The sequence below is a fragment of the Carettochelys insculpta genome, chromosome 2 (genome assembly GCF_033958435.1).
Source record: "Carettochelys insculpta isolate YL-2023 chromosome 2, ASM3395843v1, whole genome shotgun sequence".
Classification (NCBI taxonomy): Eukaryota; Metazoa; Chordata; order Testudines; family Carettochelyidae; genus Carettochelys; species Carettochelys insculpta.
Window position 1 is genome coordinate 70,782,283 of NC_134138.1, and position 22,719 is coordinate 70,805,001.

Here is a 22,719-nt window from a genome sequence, read left to right on the forward strand (position 1 = left end):
AGGGAGTGACAGGCAGGAGGTGAGGTGATGGCAAAATGGCTTCCCTCCGCACTAGGCCTTGGAGACAAGAATGTGCTATACCCCCACCCCACACACACACTGTGCTTCGTTCCAAAGGTTGGTGAAAAATGTGTACTCCCCCTGCCTCGTACTCTCTAGAGCTCCAGAAATCCTTCCTGAGCTCTCCTGCGGCTTGACCTGAAAAGGCGCAGGACACTGACTCTCTACCTACCAAAGCACATGCTTAACTTTAACCACATGAGCAGTCCCCTTGAGTTCAACAGAACAATCAAAATGCTTCCAGTTAAGTGTGTGTAAGTACTTTGCAGGACTGGGGTTCCAGTCCAGAGGTGTGTGCTGCACACTGCACCTTGGGGCTCAAGGTAAATGCCACAATTTAGTTCAATTGTAACATGTGTTCTAGTTTCTTTGTTGCCTGCAAAGCACTCTCTATTTTCTTGGCTATTTAGTATCGACACCTATGTTAGATAGACACACAATTCCCACATTCGAAAGCAGAGGGGAATAGGGTGTCTGTCTGTCGCTGTTGCTGCCAGTCCAGGCTGATATGCTGTTTTTACTTATGTAAATACACCCTGAGGCTGTAGCAGTCTTTACAAATTCTACATTAATGGCCCCAAATACAATCTGCTTATAACTGGGCTGCTGATGTGTTTTGACTGATTACTATAGAATACCATCACTTTTTTGCACAAAACATAGGGCAAAGAATGCCCATCTACATGAAAACAAAAAATGTAACTTACAATACTGTGAATGGTTATTTGGGATGGTTATTTTTACTCTGATTTAATCTTCCCTAACCTACAATATTTTCACCATTCACCTCAACTTCATGAACAACAACTTTAGTACTGGGACAATTTGCTGTTGACCTCTGTTGATCATTGGCCATTTTTGACTCCCATTCTTTGCCTCAAATCATTTAACAAGTTATAAATCCATGGCAAGCTCTTAGTTCTCTTCACACCATTGCTAAGTTTCCTGCAATCTTCTTGTAAAGATGCTGACAAAGATCTGTAATGAGTGCTTAATAAACCTATTTCTGTACAAACTGATTATTCTTACAGTGAATATGTACTTGATGACTTCATCACAGGGGCAGCCGTGTTAGTCTGTATCTGCAAAAACAACAAGTCCTGTGGCACCTTATAGACTAACAGGTAAGTGGGTCTTTGCCCACAAAAGCATATGCTCCAAAATATCTATTAGTTTGTACAGTACCACAGGACTTTCTGTTGTTTTTGCTGATGACTTCAGTTCACTGTGATTCTTTTTTTTCCCTGCTGCCACTACACATTCTCTGGCTGCTCCCAGATATTTCCAGTACAATTTATGCTAGTGCTGTAAGTGCTGTGGTCATGGTGTAAGCCTCCCCATGGAATGTTAACACTCAGCTATTATTCTGACAGACCTCAAATTTCCTGAGGCTTGCAAACAAGAGAAGGTAAATAATGTTTAACAGTTTATAACTAAGGCTCAATTAAGGGGAATGGCATTTTTTGAGAAATGCACATCAAGGGCTTTCTCTCTGCTGAATTTCAAAGATCTTCTGCAACCAATGCAGCTGTCTGAACAGCTCAAATGACAATTACAGAAGTATTAGACAACCTAAAATTTAAGACAACCTAAATATGAGTCACTACCAGTTCCTTATAATATAGGGCACTCATATATACAGATGTTTGATTCCTGTTGTGAGCCAGGTGCTGGTGTTATGTTATACATACTTTTGTCTTATCTGTGCAATTAAAACATCCTGCTGAGAATATGGGGTGATTTGCGAACATTTTTGTGTCTGTTCTGTTTTTTTTTTCCTGAAACCCATGTAATGAAATTATATATATATACACTCATCGCTCACTATACGAGCACAATTGGTTCCCAACTTTCTGCTTGCAGGCAAAAACTCGTAAGAGGGCAACTAAATTTCCATTAAATACATGTTAAAGTCTGTGATTGGCTCCTAGTGCTCCTAACTCAGGGAAGGAGTGGTAGCAGGTGGCGCTGCTTTTGAAAGGTAAGTGAACCTTGGGTTGTGGGGGTTGCAGAGGGTTAAGGACTGGTGGCAGTTTGGGGCCATGAGCGGGAGGGAGGGTTAAAACCTGGTGGCGGCTCCGGTGGAGCTCATTTCTCTGGGCTGCACGAGTGGTACCGGGGGAGTGCAGCAGACTGGGGGGTTTGGGACCAGGCCGGGGTGGATGCTGGGAGTGGGCTGGGCTGGAGAGTGCACAGGGAGCGGTAGGCTGGGCCAGGGGTAGTGTTGGGAGCAAACCGAGCTGGGTGCATTGGGCCAGAGGGTGCAGGGAGGAGCTACAAACTGGGGAGGAGGGGGTGTTGGGAGCGGGCTGGGCCAGAGGATGCAGGGGGGTTGCAGAGCATGGCTGGAGGTACCTGACTGCATGGCTGCAGGTGCCCCGCTGTGCAGCTGGAGCCACTTTGATGTATGCACCTGGAGGCACCAGCGGCTCCTCTGGGCCGCACCAGCAATAAGTAAATCTTTAACTTACCTGGAAGGGTGGGGATCAGGATGGGTATTGGGAGCGGCCAGATCATGGGGTGGGGGGACTGCAGGCTGGCTGGGGTTGAGGCTGTGGTGGGTTGGGACTGCAAAGCCGGTGGGTTTGAGGCTGTGGCAGGTTGGGGCTGCAGGGCTGGCAGAGGGGTTCAGGCTGTGGTGGGTTGGAGCCATGGGGAGGGGGGATAGGTGTGTGTTAACGGGGGGAGTTCACTTGTCTAGTGAACTAAGGTAAGTATATGTGTCCCTCGTTTTAGCGAGTACTCGAAAGTAAAGTACTCATTTAATGAGGGATGAGTGTAATATAATTTTTAATGATAGCAATAAGCAGTGCCTTTTTGTAAAAATTAATTAATTAAATAAATAATAATAATAACAATAATAATGTGCTGGTACTCAGTCAGCTACTTACCTCTCCCCATCAGCTAATCCCATAGCTGGGGCTGCTGAGCTCAGTACCAGCAAGTACCAGCACAAAAAAAGCACTGGCAATAGGATACTCACTTAGTGCACTTACAGAGAATTATTATAGTATTTAGGTAACCCACATGTGCTCATTTGTTTACTTATAGCTAATTTCTTATGTGCTAATCAAATAGCAACTAGATGGGATAAAGAGCACCTACCAAATGGACAAGCCAAATCTACTTCTGTGTGTAATTTGACTGATTTTATGTCAACAAATAGCTGTCTTTAGCCGTGTCTACACGTGCACGCTACTTCGAAGTAGCAGCACTAACTTCGAAATAGCGCCCGTCACAGCTACACGCGTCGGGTGCTACTTCGAAGTTAACTTCGATGTTAGGCGGCGAGACGTCGAAGTCGCTAACCCCATGAGGGGATAGGAATAGCGCCCTACTTCGACGTTCAACATTGAAGTAGGGACCGTGTAGTCGTTGTGCGTCCCGCAACGTCGAAATTGCGGGGTCCTCCATGGCGGCCATCAGCTGAGGGGTTGAGAGACACTCTCTCCAGCCCCTCAGCTCAATGGTGGCCGCATGGAGCGGCCCCTTAAAGGTCCCCTCCCGCTCCCTTCCTGTGCAGGAAGCTGAGGGAACATGCAGGCGGCAGCCCAGACACGCAGCCAGCCTGCACGTTCCTCAGCCAGCACAGCCACCCACCCAGCTGCGATGGCTGCTCGGCAGCCCCCCCAGCGCCCCCAGGGGACCCCCCCCAAGGGGAGCCAGGGCAGCCAGCCCAGCCAGGCGGGCAGCCAGGCTGGCAAGCGGCAGTGGGGCCCCTCCTGGACGGAGGCCGAGCTGCAGGACCTGCTGGGGCTCTGGAGCGAGGAGGAGGTGCTCCAGGTAATGGGGAGCAAGAGGCGGAACGCGGATGCGTTCGCTCAGCTGGCCGAGGGCCTGGCTGCCCGGGGTCACCCTGCCCGCACTCCTGACCACGTCAGGAGTAAGGTGAAGGAGCTGCGGCAGGGTTACTCCCGGGCCCGGGATGCGGCCAGCCGATCTGGGGCCGCCCCTGTCACTTGCCCCTTTTACAGGGAGCTCAGGGACATCCTGGGCCCCCGGCACACCTCCTCCCCTCCGGCCACCCTTGATACTTCAGCTGACGAGCCCCAGCAGGCCCTGCAGCCGGAGTCCGCCCCAGAGGTAAGCCCCGCACCCCGGGGGCCCCCCCCGGAGCCCACCCCCGGGACATCGTGGCAGGAGGAGGAGGAGGAGGAGGGGGGCTCCTCCTCCACAGAATCCGGGCTGCAGATCCTCCTCCTGCCATCCCGGAGCAGCAGCCGGGCCTCCGCCCCCCGGGGATCTCCAGACCGTGGGAGTGGACCGACAGGTATGTACCCCCCCTCTGGTGTACACCCCTGGGCTTGAGGGGCGGGGGGTAATAGATATGTGTCCAGGGCCCCCCACATGCTCAGATGGCCATGGCCCCAAGGACAGCAGGGCCATGTCCCTCACAGCAGTGCATCAGCCCCTGCCCCCCCCACAACCCCGCACGACAGTGCCATGCCCCATCCCCGGGGCAGGGGGGAGCGGAATCTCGAGGGGCCCCCGGGAGGAGGGGGTGGGACACCCTGCAGCAGCAGCAGCAGCAGCAACAGCAGCAGCAGCAGCATGTGATGGAGTGGGGGGAGTGCAAAAGGGAGACTCAGGCTACATATGAGCAACAAGAGCGGAATAGCTCCCAGGGGCAAAGGATGATGCTGGGGCTACAGCTGGCAGGTGACACCTCTGCCCTGAACAAAGAGGAGGGAGGAGCCGAGCTGGCTTGGAATTGGGGGGGGAGGGCGGGGGCAACAGGTAGAGGCTAGGGGAAGGGAGAGCTGGAAGGCAGCCAGCCTGAGGAAGGGGAAAGCTGCATCCCAGAGGGGCACCCCTTGGGGTCTTCTCCCCAGGATGGGTTGGAAGGACTGTCTCTTCCGACAGCTGGTGCTGTCACTCCTGGGAGAAACTGGGCATCTGTGGCCTAAGAAACCTCTCCTGCTGTCAGACCCTGCGGAGTGAAGTGAGAGTTGCTCCCACCAGGGGACGGGGTGCAGGGCAGGGGGACCCCTGAACCCCATCCATCACAGCAGCATATCCCGGGGACAGGGATGGGGAACCTGCAGCACAGGGCTGGGGGGACAAAGGCCACGGCTCAGGGCCCACACTAACGCCTGTCTCCATTCTTCTTCCCCCCCTCCTCTCCTGTGTCCCGCACCTGCACCATCAGAAGGACTGGAAGAGAGCGCCGGCGAGGCATCAGTAGGGACCATCGCTCCAGGCAAGCCCCTCAGCCGAGGACCGACCGGCCCCACGGCGGGCTAGACGGCGGACCCCGCACCACCACCAGCCGACGGCGACGGACCCCCAGCTGCTGGCCATCCACCGTCGGCAGCTGGAGGTCGCGGAGCAGCACCTGCAGCTGCAGCAGCGGGCGCTGGCCTGGTGCCAAGAGGCATGGGGGAACTACATGGAGACTTTCAACTGCCTGGTGGACTACCTGGCCCCCCATGCCGCGCCGGCCGCTGCAGCGCCCGATGTGCCTGCTCCACCTGCTGCACCACCAGCTGCTCCGCCCGTCGCCGTCCCGTCCGCCGTCGCCCCGCCACCCACCGCCGAGGGCCGGAGCACCGAGGGACCCCTGGAGCCAGCTGAGACTCGCCGGGCATATCTTCTGGTCCGGCCCGCCCCCAGCCAGCCCCAGACAGGGCTGTGGCTGCGGCGGGGCTCCCGGCCGCCCACGCCCAGTGCCGGACTTTAGGGGCGAGGGGCCCGGGACGTGGCCCCCCCCTTGTATATAGTTTGAACTTACTATTTTGTGCCCCCCGTTTGCTCCATCCCCCCCATGTAAATAGTTCTCCCCTTTATCCTCCCTGGTTTTCTTTTTATTAATGAGCACACTTTTTTCTTACTATTGTTTTATTTGTACATATTACTTTGGTTCCACACGTTGTATATAGCTTGTTCTTGTTTTATATATTTATAGTTAAAAAAAAAGTTCTCCAAGAAAAAGCAGTTTAAGTTCAGCCACAAGTGCGTGCTGTCATTTGTCCAGGAAAAGTGGGAGGGGGGTGTGGTTGGGTGCTCCATGGTGTGGGTGTTGGGGCAGGAGTGTGGTGGAGGAAGGGGCGGGCAGTGGGGGGGCCTGGCAGAGTTCACCCCACGGCCTCATCATCGAAGTGGGCCCGCAGGGCCTCCCGGACCCGGGTCCCTTCGGGGTCCACCTGCCAACTGGGGGCAGCGGGTGGCTGCATGTCGGCCCTGCCGGCCTCCACAGCCCAGCCCTGGAAAAAGGCCTCTCCCTTGCTCTCCACCAAATTGTGCAGGGCGCAGCAGGCACCCACAATCAGGGGGATGTTGTTGGGGCCCGCATCCAGGTGGGTCAGGAGACATCTCCAGCGTCCTTTCAGGTGGCCAAATGAGCGCTCCACCACCTGGCGCGCATGGTTCAGGTGCTGGTTGAAGCGCTCCTGGCTAGCGGAGAGATGGCCCGTGTACGGGTGCATGAGCCAGGGCCGGAGGGGGTATGCCGCATCTGCGATGACACAGAGGGGCATGGTGGTGTCCCCCAGAGGGATCTCCCGCTGGGGGATGTAGGTCCCCGCCTCCAGCCGGCGACACAGGCCCGAGTTCCGGAAAACCCGGGCGTCGTGGATGCTGCCAGGCCAGCCCACATAAATGTCCTGGAAACGTCCCCGGCTGTCCACCAAGGCCTGGAGGACGACAGAATGGTAGCCCTTGCGATTCAGGTATCGTCCTCCACTGTGATGAGGGGCGTGGATGGGGATGTGAGTCCCATCCAGAGCCCCGAAGCAGTTGGGGAAGCCCAGGGTGGCAAAGGCGGCGATGGTGGCATGTTGGTCCCCCAGCCTCACGAGCCTGTGCAGGAGCATGGCGTTGATGGCATGCACAACCTGCAGGGAAAGCACATGGGACAGCACCGATGAGGGGTGAGCAGGGTGTGCGTGGCCCTACCCTGCCCTGCCCTGCCCTGCCCTGGCCCCCCTGCCCTCCCCTCCCCTCCTCTGCCCTGCCCTGGCCTCCCCCGCCCTCCCCTCCCCTCCTTTGCCCTGCCCTGGCCTCCCCTCCCCTCCCCTGCCCTCCTCTGCCCGGGCCCCCCTCCCCTGCCCTGCCCTCCCCCCGTGGGTTCTCTTACCTCCATGAGGACAGCCCCGACGGACAGCCCCGACACCAAACTGCTGGCCCACGGATCAGTAGCTGTCTGGAGTGGCCAGCTTCCAGACAGTGATGCCGACCCGTTTCTCCACTGTGAGGGCACGCCGCATGGCGGTGTCCTGGTGCCTGAGTGCGGGGGTGAGCCACTGGCACAGCTCCATAAATGTCTGCCGGCTCATTCTGAAGTTCCTGAGCCAGCGGTCGTCGTCCCACTCCCCAAGCACCAGCCGCTCCCACCAGTCGGTGCTGGTGGGGTAGCTCCACAGCCGCCGACGTGTGAGGCGGGGGTGGGGGCGGGGTGCTGCAGGGTTGGGGGTTGAGCCCTGCTGCCCTGGGGGCAGCTCCTCCTTCGGTGTAGCAAGGAGGTGCTCAGCTGCCTCCCTCATGGCATGGAGCAGGGCAAGCCCTGCTCCTGCCGGGAGGGCTGGGTGGACCTCTGGCTGCTGCTGCTGCTGCTGCTGCTGCTGCTGCTGCTGCTGCTGCTGCTGCTGCTGCTGCTGGGGGTCCATGACTGCGTCGCCCAGGGTCTGTGTGCCTATGGCTCCTCAGACCGCGTGCTGTGCAGGCTGAGTGTGTCTGGGAGGGGCCCTTTAAGGGAGCGGCTAGCTGTTGCCCCGGAAGCGCTAGTCCGCCCTGTGACCCTGTCTGCAGCTGTGCCTGGCACCCTTATTTCGATGTGTGCTACTTTGGCATGTAGACGTTCCCTCGCTGCGCCTATTTCGATGTTGGGCTGCGCAACGTCGAAGTTGAACATCAACGTTGCCAGCCCTGGAGGACGTGTAGACGCTATTCATCGAAATAGCCTATTTCGATGTCGCTACATCGAAATAAGCTATTTCGATGTAGGCTTCACTTGTAGACGTAGCCTTTATCATGCACTGGATGTCACCATGTTCCAACCTTAATTTATGGAGGCTGTTATTTTGAAAAAGTAGCAAGATCAGTGTAGAACAAGGACACGGAAGGAGAAACCTACATTATTAAAAATAGAGTTGACCCTTTGGAAGATTTAATTTGCAAAGACTGTAATTTGAAATCATGAGAGTCCTTGATGAAACGGCAGCATTTGGTAAAATCAGATGGCTGGCCTTTTTATCTATTGCTGTCCCACAGAGACACTACAGCAAAAATGGAAAACTGGGACTTGGAGGTTTTACTCCTATCGATTTAAACACATTCTTGTGACTTTTTCAGGATAGTTGATATTCTGAGGAGTATCTTTTAAAGCAACTAGGGTTTATACTTTTCTTTATTCTCAGTAGCACTGATTTCTCACAAATGTTATTAAAGGGATTTTACTGCAATATCAAATTTCATAGATAAAATACAGCAAAGTATTTTTGTGAGATAAATCTCAAGGCATCATTTGTTAGTTTCCTTCTGTAGTAATGCAAAGGATGGAAATTTCCCCAGCCCGGATGCGTCTGATGAAGTGGGTTCCAGCTGATGAAAGTTTATGCCTAAATAAATTTGTTAGTCTTTAAGGTGCCCTAGGACTCTGCATTGTTTTTACAGATATCAATGGGGCTACTGATGTCAGAGCTGCTGCATCTACCCTAGCCTTACACAATCAGATGTCATTAGGAAAAGGTTCATCCTGACAGAATTTCCCCCTTTGCAAAAGTGCCTGAGACCTGTGTACTACTAAAATTCTATTCAACTCCTGTAGTTCTTAACACTAAACATGACAGAAATGGGGAACAGGCCTCATGTGATCCCTCTGCACAGGGGTAAATTTAATATCGACTGAACAGAGAGCATCCAGAAGCAATTTAGCACTTCTCATCATATGCTGGATTCATCTCTTAAACCAAGCTGCTACTGGATGTGGGAAAAGCTGGAAGTACCAAAACTGAACACCTCATCCTAAGAATGGTACTTACATCATTTCAGCAACCTTTTAAATGGAATTAACAAGGATTTATGTATGCTAAAGGACTGAATTTTTTTTAAATTATGTTTTACAATCATTTACACCCTTTGCTGTGGTTGTAAAGCTGTAGGTAATCAGTTGTGTGTGTGAGAGAGAGATTGAGAGAGAGAGAGAGCTCATTTCAGGAAAAAAAATGCCAGTGTTTCTGGCTAAGAACAGACTGGCTGCAAAATGCGTATGTTCTATTTCCACTAACATATGCAGTAGATTTATAAAGTAAAGTAATGTGCCCAACATCCACTAGGAACAGGTTAATTCAACAAATAATGTTAACATGTGCTCTACATTACTTAGGCTTTGATCAATGGTCTCCAGAAATGACAAATTTGTGAGATATCCAATAGCACCACTTGCCCACCATACATTTTTCTTGGCTATTAGCCTAGGAACTAATTTAATCTCTGTAGGTATTTCATGGTAATAAAATAGCCATTTATTATAACTGACATATTATATTAGTAGTTGATGGTAAGTGAAACCCTAGGTCAGGGTAATGAGGTGAAGAAGGAATCATTTCAGACTGTCCATTCAGAAAAAATGTTGTTAGTTCAAGAAAGGAGGTGACTGGAGTAAGGAATTCATACAGCCCAGTTCCTTCATAAGGATCTGAGTAGCTGGATTATATTCAGAGATCCAAAGAAGGAGGAAGACAGAGGGACACCAGGATGATGTCCTGGGGGGTTTCTATAATGTATTAGGCAGTGGGTGGTTTTTTAACACTGCAATTCAGGTTTACACAGCCTTACGATTGTGTCTTGGTTACAAACTACAGTAAACCCTCAAGATATGAAACAACAAAGTTGCACGTGTCACAGGTTAATGCAACTGCCACCCCTGACAGGAGTGGGAAAGCTGCTCCTGTCAGGGGTGGCAGCCTGACTCTTGGCTGCTGCTCCTGACAGGAGTGGTTTCCCGGTTCCTGGGGTGATGGGGAGCTGGGAAACAGGCAGCCACCTGGCTCCCAGCACCTCCCTGCTGCCACAGCTGGGAAATTGACCAGGGCAGCAGCCTGGGTCAGTTTCCTGGCTCCAAAGAGTGGAGGAGAGCTGGAAGCCAGCCCCTGGTTACCGGCTCCCTGCCACTCTGGGAGCCAGGAAACGGACCAGAGCTAGTGGGCTGGTCCGTTTCCTGGCTTCTGCAAGCCCAGAGAAGCCAGGAACCAAGCAGCAGCCTGGTTCCCAACTCCCCTTGACTTGCGGGAAAACTTGAGTTAGGTGGGTGTTGCAAGAACAGACCTACTTCTTCGGATCTGAAAAATTCTGATCTTGAGTTAAATTTCTCATTCTGCCAAGAATTCTCTCTGTGACCAGGAGCAAGTCACTTTATCTCTTTGTGCCTCAATTCCCTATCTGTAAAATGGAGTTGATGTTTTCTTTCTCCCACTCTCCAGCTAACTTCTCCATTTAGCCAGTAAAGTCTCTCAGATAGGGTTGCACAGTGCTTAACACAAGGTGACTGTGATATCAATTGGAGCCCTACATGCTACTGTGAAATAAAGTTAATAATAAGTGTTTGAATCTGGCTTGTTGGCTGGTGACCAAAGCCATGATTATTCCACTGCCCCTTTATAAATATAAGCCAACTGGCAGATGTATCCAGTGGAGCTCAGGTCCTTGGGTAGGGCGCTGTGAAGTGGGGGAGGGCTCAGGGCAGGTGATGGGGGAACCAGGAGTCAGGGCACCGGGGGCTCACAGCAGAAAGGTAGGAGGTGCAGGAGTCAGACAGGAGGTTAGATTTGGAGGGGCTTAGGACAGGAGATTGGGTTGGGACTGGGCGTCTGGCCACCAAGCTGTCCAGACAGCATCTCCCTGCGGCTGGGCATTATGCTGCCCCGCCAGCAGTTCCCCGGGGCTGCTCGCAGGGGTGAGGACTGTGCTTGCTGCCCCCTATGGTCATTATCAAATATAACTGCCCCTGCTATTAGAGCCCTCCTGTTCCACTTTGTGAGAACATCCCATTGTCCTGGCACAACCATACCCTTGCCCTTGCTTTACTCTGTGATAAGAGGATGCTGCATAGTGAATTTGGTGGTCCTAGGTCTTAAAGTTTAGCAGGAATTCTTGAACAGATAATCTCTCTCACATAGTTGATAGGCAACCACCTATTTATCAATAAGAGTTTTGGTGTAACTATGTTTATGTTCTGTGTTTATAGCTGTTTATAGTTTATTTTACTCTTGGCTGTTATCTATATATCACATCCTTGCTTACACATTCTTCACTTCACCAGAGCATGGTAAATAAAAGTGTCAGTATTTACAGCCTTCCTGATTTTTTTTTCTTAACACTGAATGGGGAAGCTCAGTAAACACTTTTTATTTCTGACCTATACCAGTGGCACTGTGAGACAGTCAATATTTCTGGCTTAGCAGGCCTGAGTGTATTCCAAGAAGAATATTAAAATGTCTCACAGCTAGATACTCAGCTCCTCCAAAGCAGTGCTCCAGTGTAGCTGGGGGAAGCTGAGTTTACACCACTGAACTACTTCTGGACAAAATAGCCTCCACAGGACCCTCAACCCTGAGGCATAGCTGGAGCACAATGGTCATTTGGCTGTGCTTCCCACCCCAGCCACACTCCACCATGCCCCCTATGCTGTGCCATGGCCCCAAGGATAGGTGAGATGAAAACTGGGTGCAAAGCGCCATGAGTTAGGGGGTCCTTGCTCAAGAGGTGACAAAAGAACCAGGCAAGGGTGGCTCTGGGCAGCAGGGTATGGGGCTGATGCAAGGGACCAAAGAGATGTGACTTAGTGGGGGTTGATCCTGCTTGAAGCAGGGGGCTGGACTAGATGACCTCCTGAGGTCCCTTCCAGCCCTGTGATTCTATGAATGCACGGCCAACGCTTGGGAAGAAGTGCTATGTTTTCACTTCAGGGTGGCAAGGCAGTAGAGAGAAGTTGCTTTCTCAGGCTACACAAGGCAAAGTTAATAAGTCATTATTTCAAAACAATAATATACACCGACTATGTTGACTAAATTTGAAATAGTGAGTGCATTATTTTGAACTTCATAAACCTCATTTCAGGTGGAATAACACCTATTTTGAAACAGGCACTGTTCAAACACAGAATAGATCTATTTTGAAAGGAGACATAATGGCATCCGATGACACTATTTCAAAATATGTACCGTATGTCCAGACATGCTATTTCGAAATAGCCAAATGCTAAACCAACACAATTTAATTCCAGTGAGTGGTTAGCAATCTCTTGCATTAAAACAAGAAACTGAAAAAATGGAGCAATTATCTGTAGTGTTTCTGTTAGATCAGAGCTCGCGCCTTTGTATTACAGTTTTGAAATGAATTTTGAGGAATATTTTGAAGAAAGATTTTAGAGAGATCTATTTTCCTTATGAGCTAAAACTGTTTTGCTCCTGTTTTAACTTATACAGAAGAGAATTAAGATATGTTCCAGGAAACCATATTAACAAATCCTGAGAAGCTGTTTCTTGGAGGGCTGGTCAGTATTAGATGTGGAGCAAAAAGTGGGAGAAGGGGAGAGAAGGAAGGAAAGTCAAGCTGAAAAACAGGTACCCAGAGGGAACATTAAAAAAGATACAACATAAAAGAGGAGAACAAAACCGAATGTCAAGGGACTGGAAAAGAAAGAGGCAGAGGAAGAAAATGGGAAGATACCATTACCCATCAGCAAAGTGAGAGAGAGAGAGAGAGAGAGAGAGAGAAAGAGAGAAGAAATAAACAAAATGGAAAAACCAAGGAAGGTTGGAGTGGAAAAGGAAAAAAAGTTAGAGATGAATGCACTAAACGTTTCACAAATTTATGGGGAATTTATTGAATTGTTGAAGCCAGGAAAAAAAATAAAAAAGTTGAAAATTTGGTTTAGAAACTTTTAAAATGAAATGATTTGATTTGTCAGTTCACATGGCCTTTTTAGTTTGAATTTTCAGTTCAATTTTGCTTTTAAAAATGTTTTGAAGACCTCAAAATTATACAAAGCATCTTTGGTGGATTGAACTAAATATTTTGTTGGGCTTGAAATGATTTCTTTCCAATTTCTTGACCAGCACACTGAAAAAATCAGGTATTTACACACGTCTAGTGGGACATGGATGGATAAAAAAATTAAGTGAACACAACACTTCCTAGTTTAACTGAACTTACTCTTTTTATATGTAGTATTTCCCTGGCCATCACTCCAAGTGCAGGGGTTTAATCTCCTATTCTGCCTGCTTCTTTTCTAACTCATTCATTGAACTACACAATGCCTCTGCTCTATTTCAATTCAGTATTTGCCAAATACTGCTCTTTGGTAAGTTATGGGGATGCACATCAGAAGTGGTACTGGGGAGCTAACTGTTTTTCATGGACCAAGATGCTTGGCAATCGTCTCGAGTAGGTAAGTGTAACAAACATTTGCATTGCACTAAGACGATCATTCAAATATATTAGTGCTGTTCGAAACACAGGCAAGGCACCTAAGCTGGGCACATGCAGGGTTCCATTCTTGTCTCCCATCATTGTAAATCAGGAGTGGTGTAAAAAGAGCAGGTTCCATTTGCATCTGTTCACTGGAAGGATTTGGAACTTAATGAATGAAACAATATTGGTAGGGTGACCAGCTGTCCTGTATTGGGTGGGATGGTCCCATATCTGGGATGCCAAAAAGGCATCTCTACATATTTTTTAAAAGGGAATCGTTTTCCCATATTGGGCCCTCCCCCATTAACCTTTTTTGCCAGCAGCTGCTGGCCGGAGAGCACTAGGGCACTTCCTCAAGCCTTGGGGAAGCGGAGGGAGTGTGGGACGCTGCTGTGTCTCTGCCACTTCCGTGGGGCTCCCAGGGAATGCTGGGGGCTACCACTTCCCTGGGGCTCAGGGAGGACCGGTGGCTGCCATCTCCTTGCCGGCTCCGTGGGGCTTGGTCGAGCTGGGAGGAGCCACCCCTCCACCCACATACCTCCCTGTCCATATTTGGGACAGAGAGATACCGTCTCCCTAAATATTGGTAAAAGAAGAAGGAAGAGCTTGAAGCTACAATGCATTTTATGGGTGACTTACTTGGTAATTTGCAAATTATTAGTTTGGGCGGTGGGCATAGGTGAAGTGGGAAAGACACTGATTTGCTCTGGAGGGCAGTCATGATTTCTCATGTACTCTAAATCAGTGTTTTATACTTTTAAAAAGTAGGCTATCATAATGCAATTGACATCAATGGAATTATTTCTGATTTACACCAGAGTATAAGAATAGACAAACAGATCCTGAATTTGGACCTAGTAGAATATTACAGCTATAAAGATCTACTGTGGGGTGGTATGTGACTTTTTGGAGGTTTTTAAACAACTTGTTATTGATCTTAAATACAAAGGATACTTTGGTATGTGATTTGTACTGCTGTATGTATGATGTTCACAACTATGTATAAACACATGCCCAGACATACTCCAGCCGCATCTCAACTTCAGTAGAATAATGGTATTGTCCTTCAAGAAGGAGAAAACACTGACAGAGATACACTTTGCACAGCCTGTTCCCTTCAATATTAACCTGCGTTGAGGCAACTTTACTCAGTATGAACAGTAAATAGATAGTTAAATGTTCTATTTCAGCAGGTAGGTAGGTCTTGCATTAAGACCCCAGCAAAATATTGGCATTAAATGATTTTTCCAGAGCTGAAATTCATGTTGGCATGTTATGAATGACATTTCTCTCTTATGGTCACTTTGCTCTCTGCACTTATTTAACAAAACAACTTTGTGAGCACAGATACAGTTTAGATGTAGACAGTTCCCAGTCATCAATGTGCATTTTCCACTTTCTTCTCTTCAGTGCTTTGGAAACTCTTGCTCTAATTAATTTAATTCCTGCTCAGGCTGTTTTTTCAAGTCCCTGTCCCTACACACAGGTATGTTAATTCCTTCACACATCTTAGTCCAAAAAAACCAGATGGCGTATGTCAAAGCAGTCACCTATCAACATGTATGATTCTTTTATAAAACTGGCTTCTTGGAATTACTTTTTTCTCATGCTTTTCCCTCTTGCCATGCCTCCCTCCCCCAGCTCTCTCACCTATTTGATTTTTAGAGGCCTTTGGAAAATCACAAGTCACCTCACTCTGCCTCACAGTACTCACACCATCTATGTCCCAGAATCATCCTCTTCATCCAAGAAAGACCCAGGGCAAAGCACTGTCACATCACAATTTCCTAACATTAGCAGTTCTGAAATACTACTTAGGGTCAGTCTTGCAAGGTACTGGAAGCTGAGGAAATTCAGCACTTCACAGGACTGTTGTAGAAGAGATGACTCTTATTTTGTAAAATATAATTTAAATGGAGGCGCCAAAGTCAAAAGGAAGCATTATAAATAAATTATCGCCTTAGCATGGGCAGAGGGTAGAGTAGACAGGGGAAGGCAAAGCCTTCCCAAACTGCCTCACCTGGCACCACCCATGCTGTATTGGAGGTCCCCAGCCTACTCTTGTGGGTGACAGAGGCTGGGGAATACAGGCTTGGGGATGGTTGCAGCCATGTTGCCTGCTGGCTCCCAGAGCACTGGGGCTGGTTAGAGCCACACCACCCCTTGGCTCCCTGGAGCACCAGGGCCAGCTGCAGCCACACTCCCCAGACCTCCAGGGATGGCTTCAGCCATCCACCATTGGCTCACTGGAGCTCCATAGGCTGGGGGCAAGCAGCACCATTGTGTGTGCTGGGGCTGTGACCAAAGAGGGGGCGGGGCCTCAGGTGGAAGGGGCCTGGGGTCTAGCCTCCCCAAGCCCATGGGCCTTAGGATACATTTTGCCCATTTCAAGAAATAGATTAAAATTTTACAATTGCAGTCATATAAGGACTCAGCCCCCTTCTCTCTGGTAATTTGTGAAGCTTCTAATGTGTACATCTCCCTAGCTATCCAACTGGAGTACTCTCTTTCCCTGCCCGCCCCCGTTGTGGTGTGCTCCTCTAACAATGAGTGGAGACAGCTAATTTAATTAGGTTGATAAGTAATAAGATGATCGTATAGTGGGGAAGCCCCACTCCTGCAGGGAAGGGGTTAAAATCCAGGCCTGGGAGAGGGATGAAGCTGAGGAGCCAGCAGCTGAAGTAATTAGCTGACAACTGGAGACCAGCAAGGGCTGTATAAATATGGGCTCCAGGAGAGGAGGAAGAGAAGACTCTTGCTGTGGAGTGGGAGAGACCTAGCTGCCAAGGAAGCTAAGAGGCCTCCTAGCACAGAGCAGGGCTGGGGACCTTTGGCCAGGCAAGCTCCCAGGCTGCAGGGCCTGAGCCAAGGCCTGAGGGTACAAGGGATGCAGGGTGGCAGCCAGAGCAGCAGAAGGCAGTAGGTCCAAAACTCCTTGAAAATGATGAGTGGCCATTTCAGACTGCAGTTTCCCCCTGCATTCAAGAGCTAGATGATGAGAGGAGGGTCACAGAGGCAAGGTGGCTTTAAGGTTTTGGGTTTCCCCTGGATAGGAGGGCCCCAGAAAGTGGGTACTGTGGTATGGCAGCTCCCTGAAGGAAGAGCACCAATGTCTGGGAAGGATGCGTGGGTCCTGAAAAAGGTGGCAGAGAAGAGAAGGCAAGTAACGGTGGGTGCGACGCTGGCCAGAAGAGGGTGCTCTGGAAGAAATAACTCCCAAGTGATCAGCAGGAGGTGCCGTAGTGGTGTGTCTCACATGGTTGCTATGTGAACAGCTAGTATTTCAAAACTCGCAATGAAGAAAGTTCAAACAAAGAATGGAATACTCTGACTGGATGCATCTTAAGATGGTTCTTGGCACTATGGCAGTTGAAGGAGCTCTGATACACAATAAAATACACACAGAGAGAAAGCCGTGCTAGTCTACATATTATCAAAACAAAAAAGCAGTCCAGTAGCACTTTAAAGACTAACAAAATAATTTATTAGGTGATGAGCTTTTGTGGGAGAGACCCACTTCTTCAGATCGTAGCCATACCAATAGAATAGACTCAATATTTAAAGCACAGAGAACCAAAAATAGTAATCAAGGTGGACAAATCAGAAAAATATTATCAAGGTGAGCAAATCAGAGTAGAGGGGCAGAAGCCGGGGGTGCGGGGGGAGGGAAGGAAGTCAAGAATTAGATTAAGCCAAGTATGCTTAAGTGTCACTGCCTGAAATTATCATTCTGCTTAAATCTCTCTCTTTTCCACCCAAGGTAATTTATTAAGGTTTTGGACCCTTCTTCAAAATATCATCTCAAATGAATTAGATTATCCATCATCAGGTTCTTGGCAGCTGGCAATCTAAACATGTTGTATGTTACTGGAAACTGCCACAGAGGCAGGACTTCCAAACCAAATACAAAGCCTATCTTAGTAAAAATCATGTAGATACTATGGTTGGCTGTATCTTAGCAATAATGCTTCATATTAAATGACTGAGATTGAATTATTGCTGCAGTCTGGCTGCATCTATAAATCAATCCTAGCACCCATTTATTACTAGCGAGGCTACTAAATAACAGAGATTACCTATGTTAGAGTAATCGCATATAAAACATTCAGTCACACCGACAGGATCTAGTGATGATAACATCCTCATAATTACATCATCATGAATATTCTCAGCATGTACTGGCTTTATCAGAATCCTCTAAAATATTTATAGCTGTTTCTGCAGTGCTTTGTTGGAGTAATGTTTGGTCTTTTGAAGCTCTCTCTCTCTATTTTCATACAGAATGGCATCTGGGACATAAGACACCTGGAAATACATACTATAAACAAAGAAATGTTCTCCCTCCCCAGCTCTTCAATAATATATCAGTCAAAGCCACATGATATCTTCTGTGATACCACAGCCTAGCTGTAAAGAAGGGGGAAAAAAACCAAACCAAAACCAACCAAGCCCCTATTTTCATATCATTATAAAGGATGGCTGAAGATCCTCCGACCCATGAGACATTCCACTCTCTACAGAGGACATATGCATCCCTAATATTTCACTTTTACCCAACGTATAGGTTTTACAGGCCCTGATTCAGGGCAGGGCAGCAAACAATAGCAGTTCAAGCAGCAGTCACTAGACTCAGGCCCTGATTCAGGGCCGGCCAGCAAAAGATCAGGCCTGTTAGCAAGGAGGAAGGTGGACAATCACAGGCATGTGCCTACAGTAGTGAGAGGAGGAGACTGACACCCACAGATTAGGGATAGTGGGGGGAGGGGGAACAGGCCCACCCACTCCACTGCGCCCTGGCCCATGGCAGAGTGTTGGCCACTGGGGTCAGCAGGATCCAAACCACAACACGTTGACTCAGCTATCCCTGGGCCACTTTGAGATTCCCCCTGGGGGCACACCTCACTGGGAAGCAAGTTAGGGTCTTCTTTGTCTGCTACTGCAGGACCTCCATCTCAGCTTGTAGCTTCTGTTTGGTAAGACCCAGCAGTCTGGGCCAGTCTTCGGCCTCCTGCAAAGCTCTACTTGCCTCCCAGCCGGGGAGCTCAGGACCGGTGTCTGGCTCCTCCAGTGGCTTGCTCCCAACTGAGCTCCCAGGCTGAGCTTTCATATTTCCAGACAAGGGACAGGTAGGTGTGGAGCTCTGCCCACCAGGGTTCGGGGACAGGTTCTTGCCCCTGTGGGTCACTGAGGAGCCATCTGCCTCACTGCATGAACAAACTACTTTTCCACATGCAGAATCGGATAGCTGAATTCATTTTTCCTGAATTTGCGCATGAAAATGCAAATCATACATTCAACTGAGTTTAAGGGGTTTAAAATGTCCAGAAAAACTTTAAAAATGCAAAATACAGGCATGTCACTAGACATGCCAGCTAACTCCTGAATTTGAAAGACATGGCATTTACTCTTGAGAGAATTGTGCACCCCACCCCACCCCCGCCAAAATTCTGTGCACAATATTTTAAAACTCTGCAAATTTTATGTCCAGTAAATGAATGTGGAGGGGCCACCCTAGCATCAAGTTGTACAGACCACTGGCTGAATTGAGACAGGAGATCATCCTGAAGCCCCCAAACCCAGTGGGCACAGACTCGTTGCACCCAACCCTGACATAGTACAAGGGCTGGGCTTCACACAGAGTACTTCCCGCGCACCCTCTATAGTGATTTAACTCTCCACTATCTGTTCTGAGTACTCAAAGAGATGCACCTACACTGTTGGAGAGAGGCATGCAAAGGCTTTTCTGGTTTGCCATTGCTTCTGTGGGGCTTAATTGCAGAAGAACTTTGTACACAACAGTTTAGGGGGTGTCTTGGCAACAAACTCCCCCATACCTTATGAGCCAAGGACATGCTTTAGGAAAAACCAGAGCTCCAGCTAAGTAGTGGTGCTACTGTAGCAGCACATATGTAGATAAGGATAAAGGGAAGGGAATAAACATGCTGTGGTCTAGGGCAACCAGATGTAACAAACACACATAAGCAAAATATGAAACAGAACAAGTACTGATAGATCAATAACAAATAAGGCAACACCTTAAATGGCAATGAGTGACCTAAAGGAACGGCATAGCCAGGCAGGAAAAATCTGTATATAAGGCAGCACACAAAGTATGGCAATGTGGACTTCACCGATGGGCCATGGTGCTGGTGCCTCGGAAGACTAGAGAACACCCACTCGCCCACAACCAACCGGGGTCCCCACATTCTGAAGGGACATAAGAGCTGCTTCCCTGTCATGCTTTTAAGTTAAGGGGCTTTGTTAAAACTCGTCAGGGAATAAACTGCTTGTATTTGACAGACACCTGTGCAGCTTGTTTTGTACTCAGAGAACCCAGTGTCAAACCTAAATTACTCTTGCCAGCAACAGCTTTCCCATCAGAAAAATATTTTTCTGCAGGGAAACAAGGAAACCTGTACATGACATGAATTCTGCAGAGCCTTTTGGCACAGGATTCCCACAGGAGCAACAAAACCTCTAATCTGACCAGCACTGAGTTTTGGAGTTAAAATCTTAATCCTGATGTAGATCACACATCTTACAGGCTTTATCTTTATAATAAGCCATCCTAAAATCCTAGAATAGAACAGTGAAAACTTGGGGAAGTTCAAAATCTGACCTGACCTTTTGCAGCTTGAGCTAACGTTTACTAAAAAATATCTATAGTTAGCATTAAAATTCTATATTTTATTAAATTTCTCAACCTCATCATGCAAGCAGAAGAGCATGAAACACTAGAGAAGAACTTAGAAGAAAAATTATGAGAAAAACATTCCGGATCTGTTCCTTTCATATATGTCTGTACTACTTCAAAGAGGTACAGAACGCTGACTAGTCACATGAAATTTTAATATTTTTATTTTATGGGTTGAAAGAGATATTTAGTTGTAATACATTAGAGCAGAAATAGGTTGAATGGAAAATACCCTTTGGCTGATTGGTGACTGTGGGTATATCAGCTATTTGGGAGATACAAAGTGAGTAGAAATTAAGATGCCATTCTTGAGAACAACTCATTGGCTGTGTCTACACTTGGCCAAAATTTCAAAAGGGCCATGCTAATGGCCAAATCGGAGAATACTAATGAGGCTCTGAAATGAATATTCAGTGCCTCATTAGCATGCTGCTGGCCATGGCACTTCGAAAGTGTGGCATTTCAATCACACATGGCTTGTCTACATGAGGCCCTTTTTGAAAGGACCCCACAGACGTTGAAATCCCCTTATTCCAATCAGGGAATTTTGACATTTGCAGGGTCCTTTTGAGAAGGGCCCCATGTAGATGAGCTGCAAGCAATCAAAATGCTGCAGCTGGCAGCATGTTAATGAGGTGCTGAATATACATGATAGTACTTATTGCAAGAGGCAATTGTGGTTTAAACCTGCAAACATTATGGAAAGGCATGAGTTATATGTACAGTAAATCCTCTGTAGCATAAGTATGAGAAATGATAGGCCACCACATTAGATGAAGGAATGTTTATCAAAATGAACACAGAGCCTAAAATATGGTAGTTAATCAATAGTGAACAGGTTTTGTGTGTGTATAAAAATATAAGTACACTATCTACATTTACCTACTCTGATCCCAGTTAGCTGCAAAAAGCAGAAGAATCTTCCTGCCATAGTGATCACGTTTTTCGAGCACTCCAGGAAATCCATCAATCAGAGCCCGTTTGATCCCAGGATCATCAGCCTTGAAATTCTTGAACATATCCAGGTTTAACTGGCGGTACTGGAAGTACTGGGCCAGCAATCTGAAGGCATCTGCTTGGTGAAACTTTCTGGCTCGGAGAAATCGCAAGATGAAGGCATCATCTGTACGTAAAAACCCAATGTCAGGTCTGGTGATGATCATGTCCCTGACTTGTTGGATGTCCTGATGTAAAACATCTGGGTTTTCATTTAGTTCCAGACGAGCTTTCTCTATAGTCTCTGGACTAAGTCCAGTTTGTAAATGAGTCATCTCTGCAAAAATTTCTTTTCCAGACCTTTAACTTCAGTATATTTAGCAGGAGAAATGCGGATCCCATTCAACTAATGGTATGCTGTAAGTGTAATCCATTCAAAAGTGTTTTGCTGCCCAGCTGATTGAAAAGTACTTTTTCATATCCTTGCAAGGAGTTATAACTTTCATTTCACATGTTGTGTATTCCCTCCAGAAGCCAGCATAGCTCATTCCATCATTCACTAGAAGAGATAGATATATATATAAAAAACATGGATTACATATGTGCTGAAGGCTTAAAAGAATGTACTTCTGAGTATGTATACAATAATCGCTGTACTGCTTCTGTATTTTAAATATTCACAGGATAACAACCAGGCATTGAGTAGTACAGTGAGCATAATACTGTCATTGACATTTTGAATGCACAATATACTGGTATCAAAAGGACAACCTGATGAATTTATCATTAGTATGAACATAGAGCAACAGCAATGTTATATTTTTAGGATTAGATTATTCTTTCTCAATTAGCCTAGAACTATAGAAAGGCCAGCACTTCATAACTTCAAGCTATATTACTGGTCTGCTTTTCCCGTGATACAAGTCCCTTCCAAGGCCAACCTGGCACGACAGCTGTAAAAATAATGGCAGCTCAAAATTTATTGATCTGTTTTTTCACGCACTACATGATTAAGTGTCCTTTTCTGATGAGCCATGCTAAAAGAAAAGAAACACATTTTTCAGCCTTTTAAATAAGCAGATTTCCACTTTTCACAATGAGTCTAGTATTTTTCAAAGATTGGTTTATTGTGAATAGTATTTCATAAGTTTTCCTTTACTTCTCTTTATCTATTTATTCCCTTCATTAATAACTTTCCCTAGGCCTGTACAGAGAACCATGATAAAATTGTGAGCACCATGACTAAATATAATAGAAATAGAAATATCTTGTGCCTCATTTGCATATACTCACATGATCGCACTTCCAGAAGAATAAAAATCTCCAGCAAAGTTTAATGCTTACTACAGATTCCCAACCCACTGATATCCCTTCAGCAGTTCTTCCTGGTGAGCAGATTTTTCTTCCCTCCTCATGGTCCCTTGTCTCTTTCCTTTTACTGGGCTTGTAAATAATGGTGCCTATCTTCTTAAAAAAATACAGTACCTATTTTGCTTAGCCCTGTAGTCTAGAAGTTCAAAGCACAGCCTTACAACAAGTAAACAGTGAAATATTTGATAATTCTAGCATTGCAAGCTCAATGTTCTGGTAGTTAAGATGACAACTTTATTGTAAGCTCT

General features: G+C 47.6%; 1 protein-coding gene across 1 annotated transcript in view; it reads right to left on the bottom strand.

Annotated features, from left to right (window-relative positions):
• CLVS1 (clavesin 1) overlaps positions 1-21,435 on the bottom strand; it is a 112,184-nt gene extending 90,749 nt beyond the window's left edge. Inside the window, exon 1 of the mRNA XM_074985762.1 lies at positions 21,047-21,435. Within this exon, the coding sequence (XP_074841863.1) occupies positions 21,047-21,435 (389 nt within the window). The remainder of the gene's footprint in view (positions 1-21,046) is intronic.
• Positions 21,436-22,719: the final 1,284 nt, after the last annotated feature.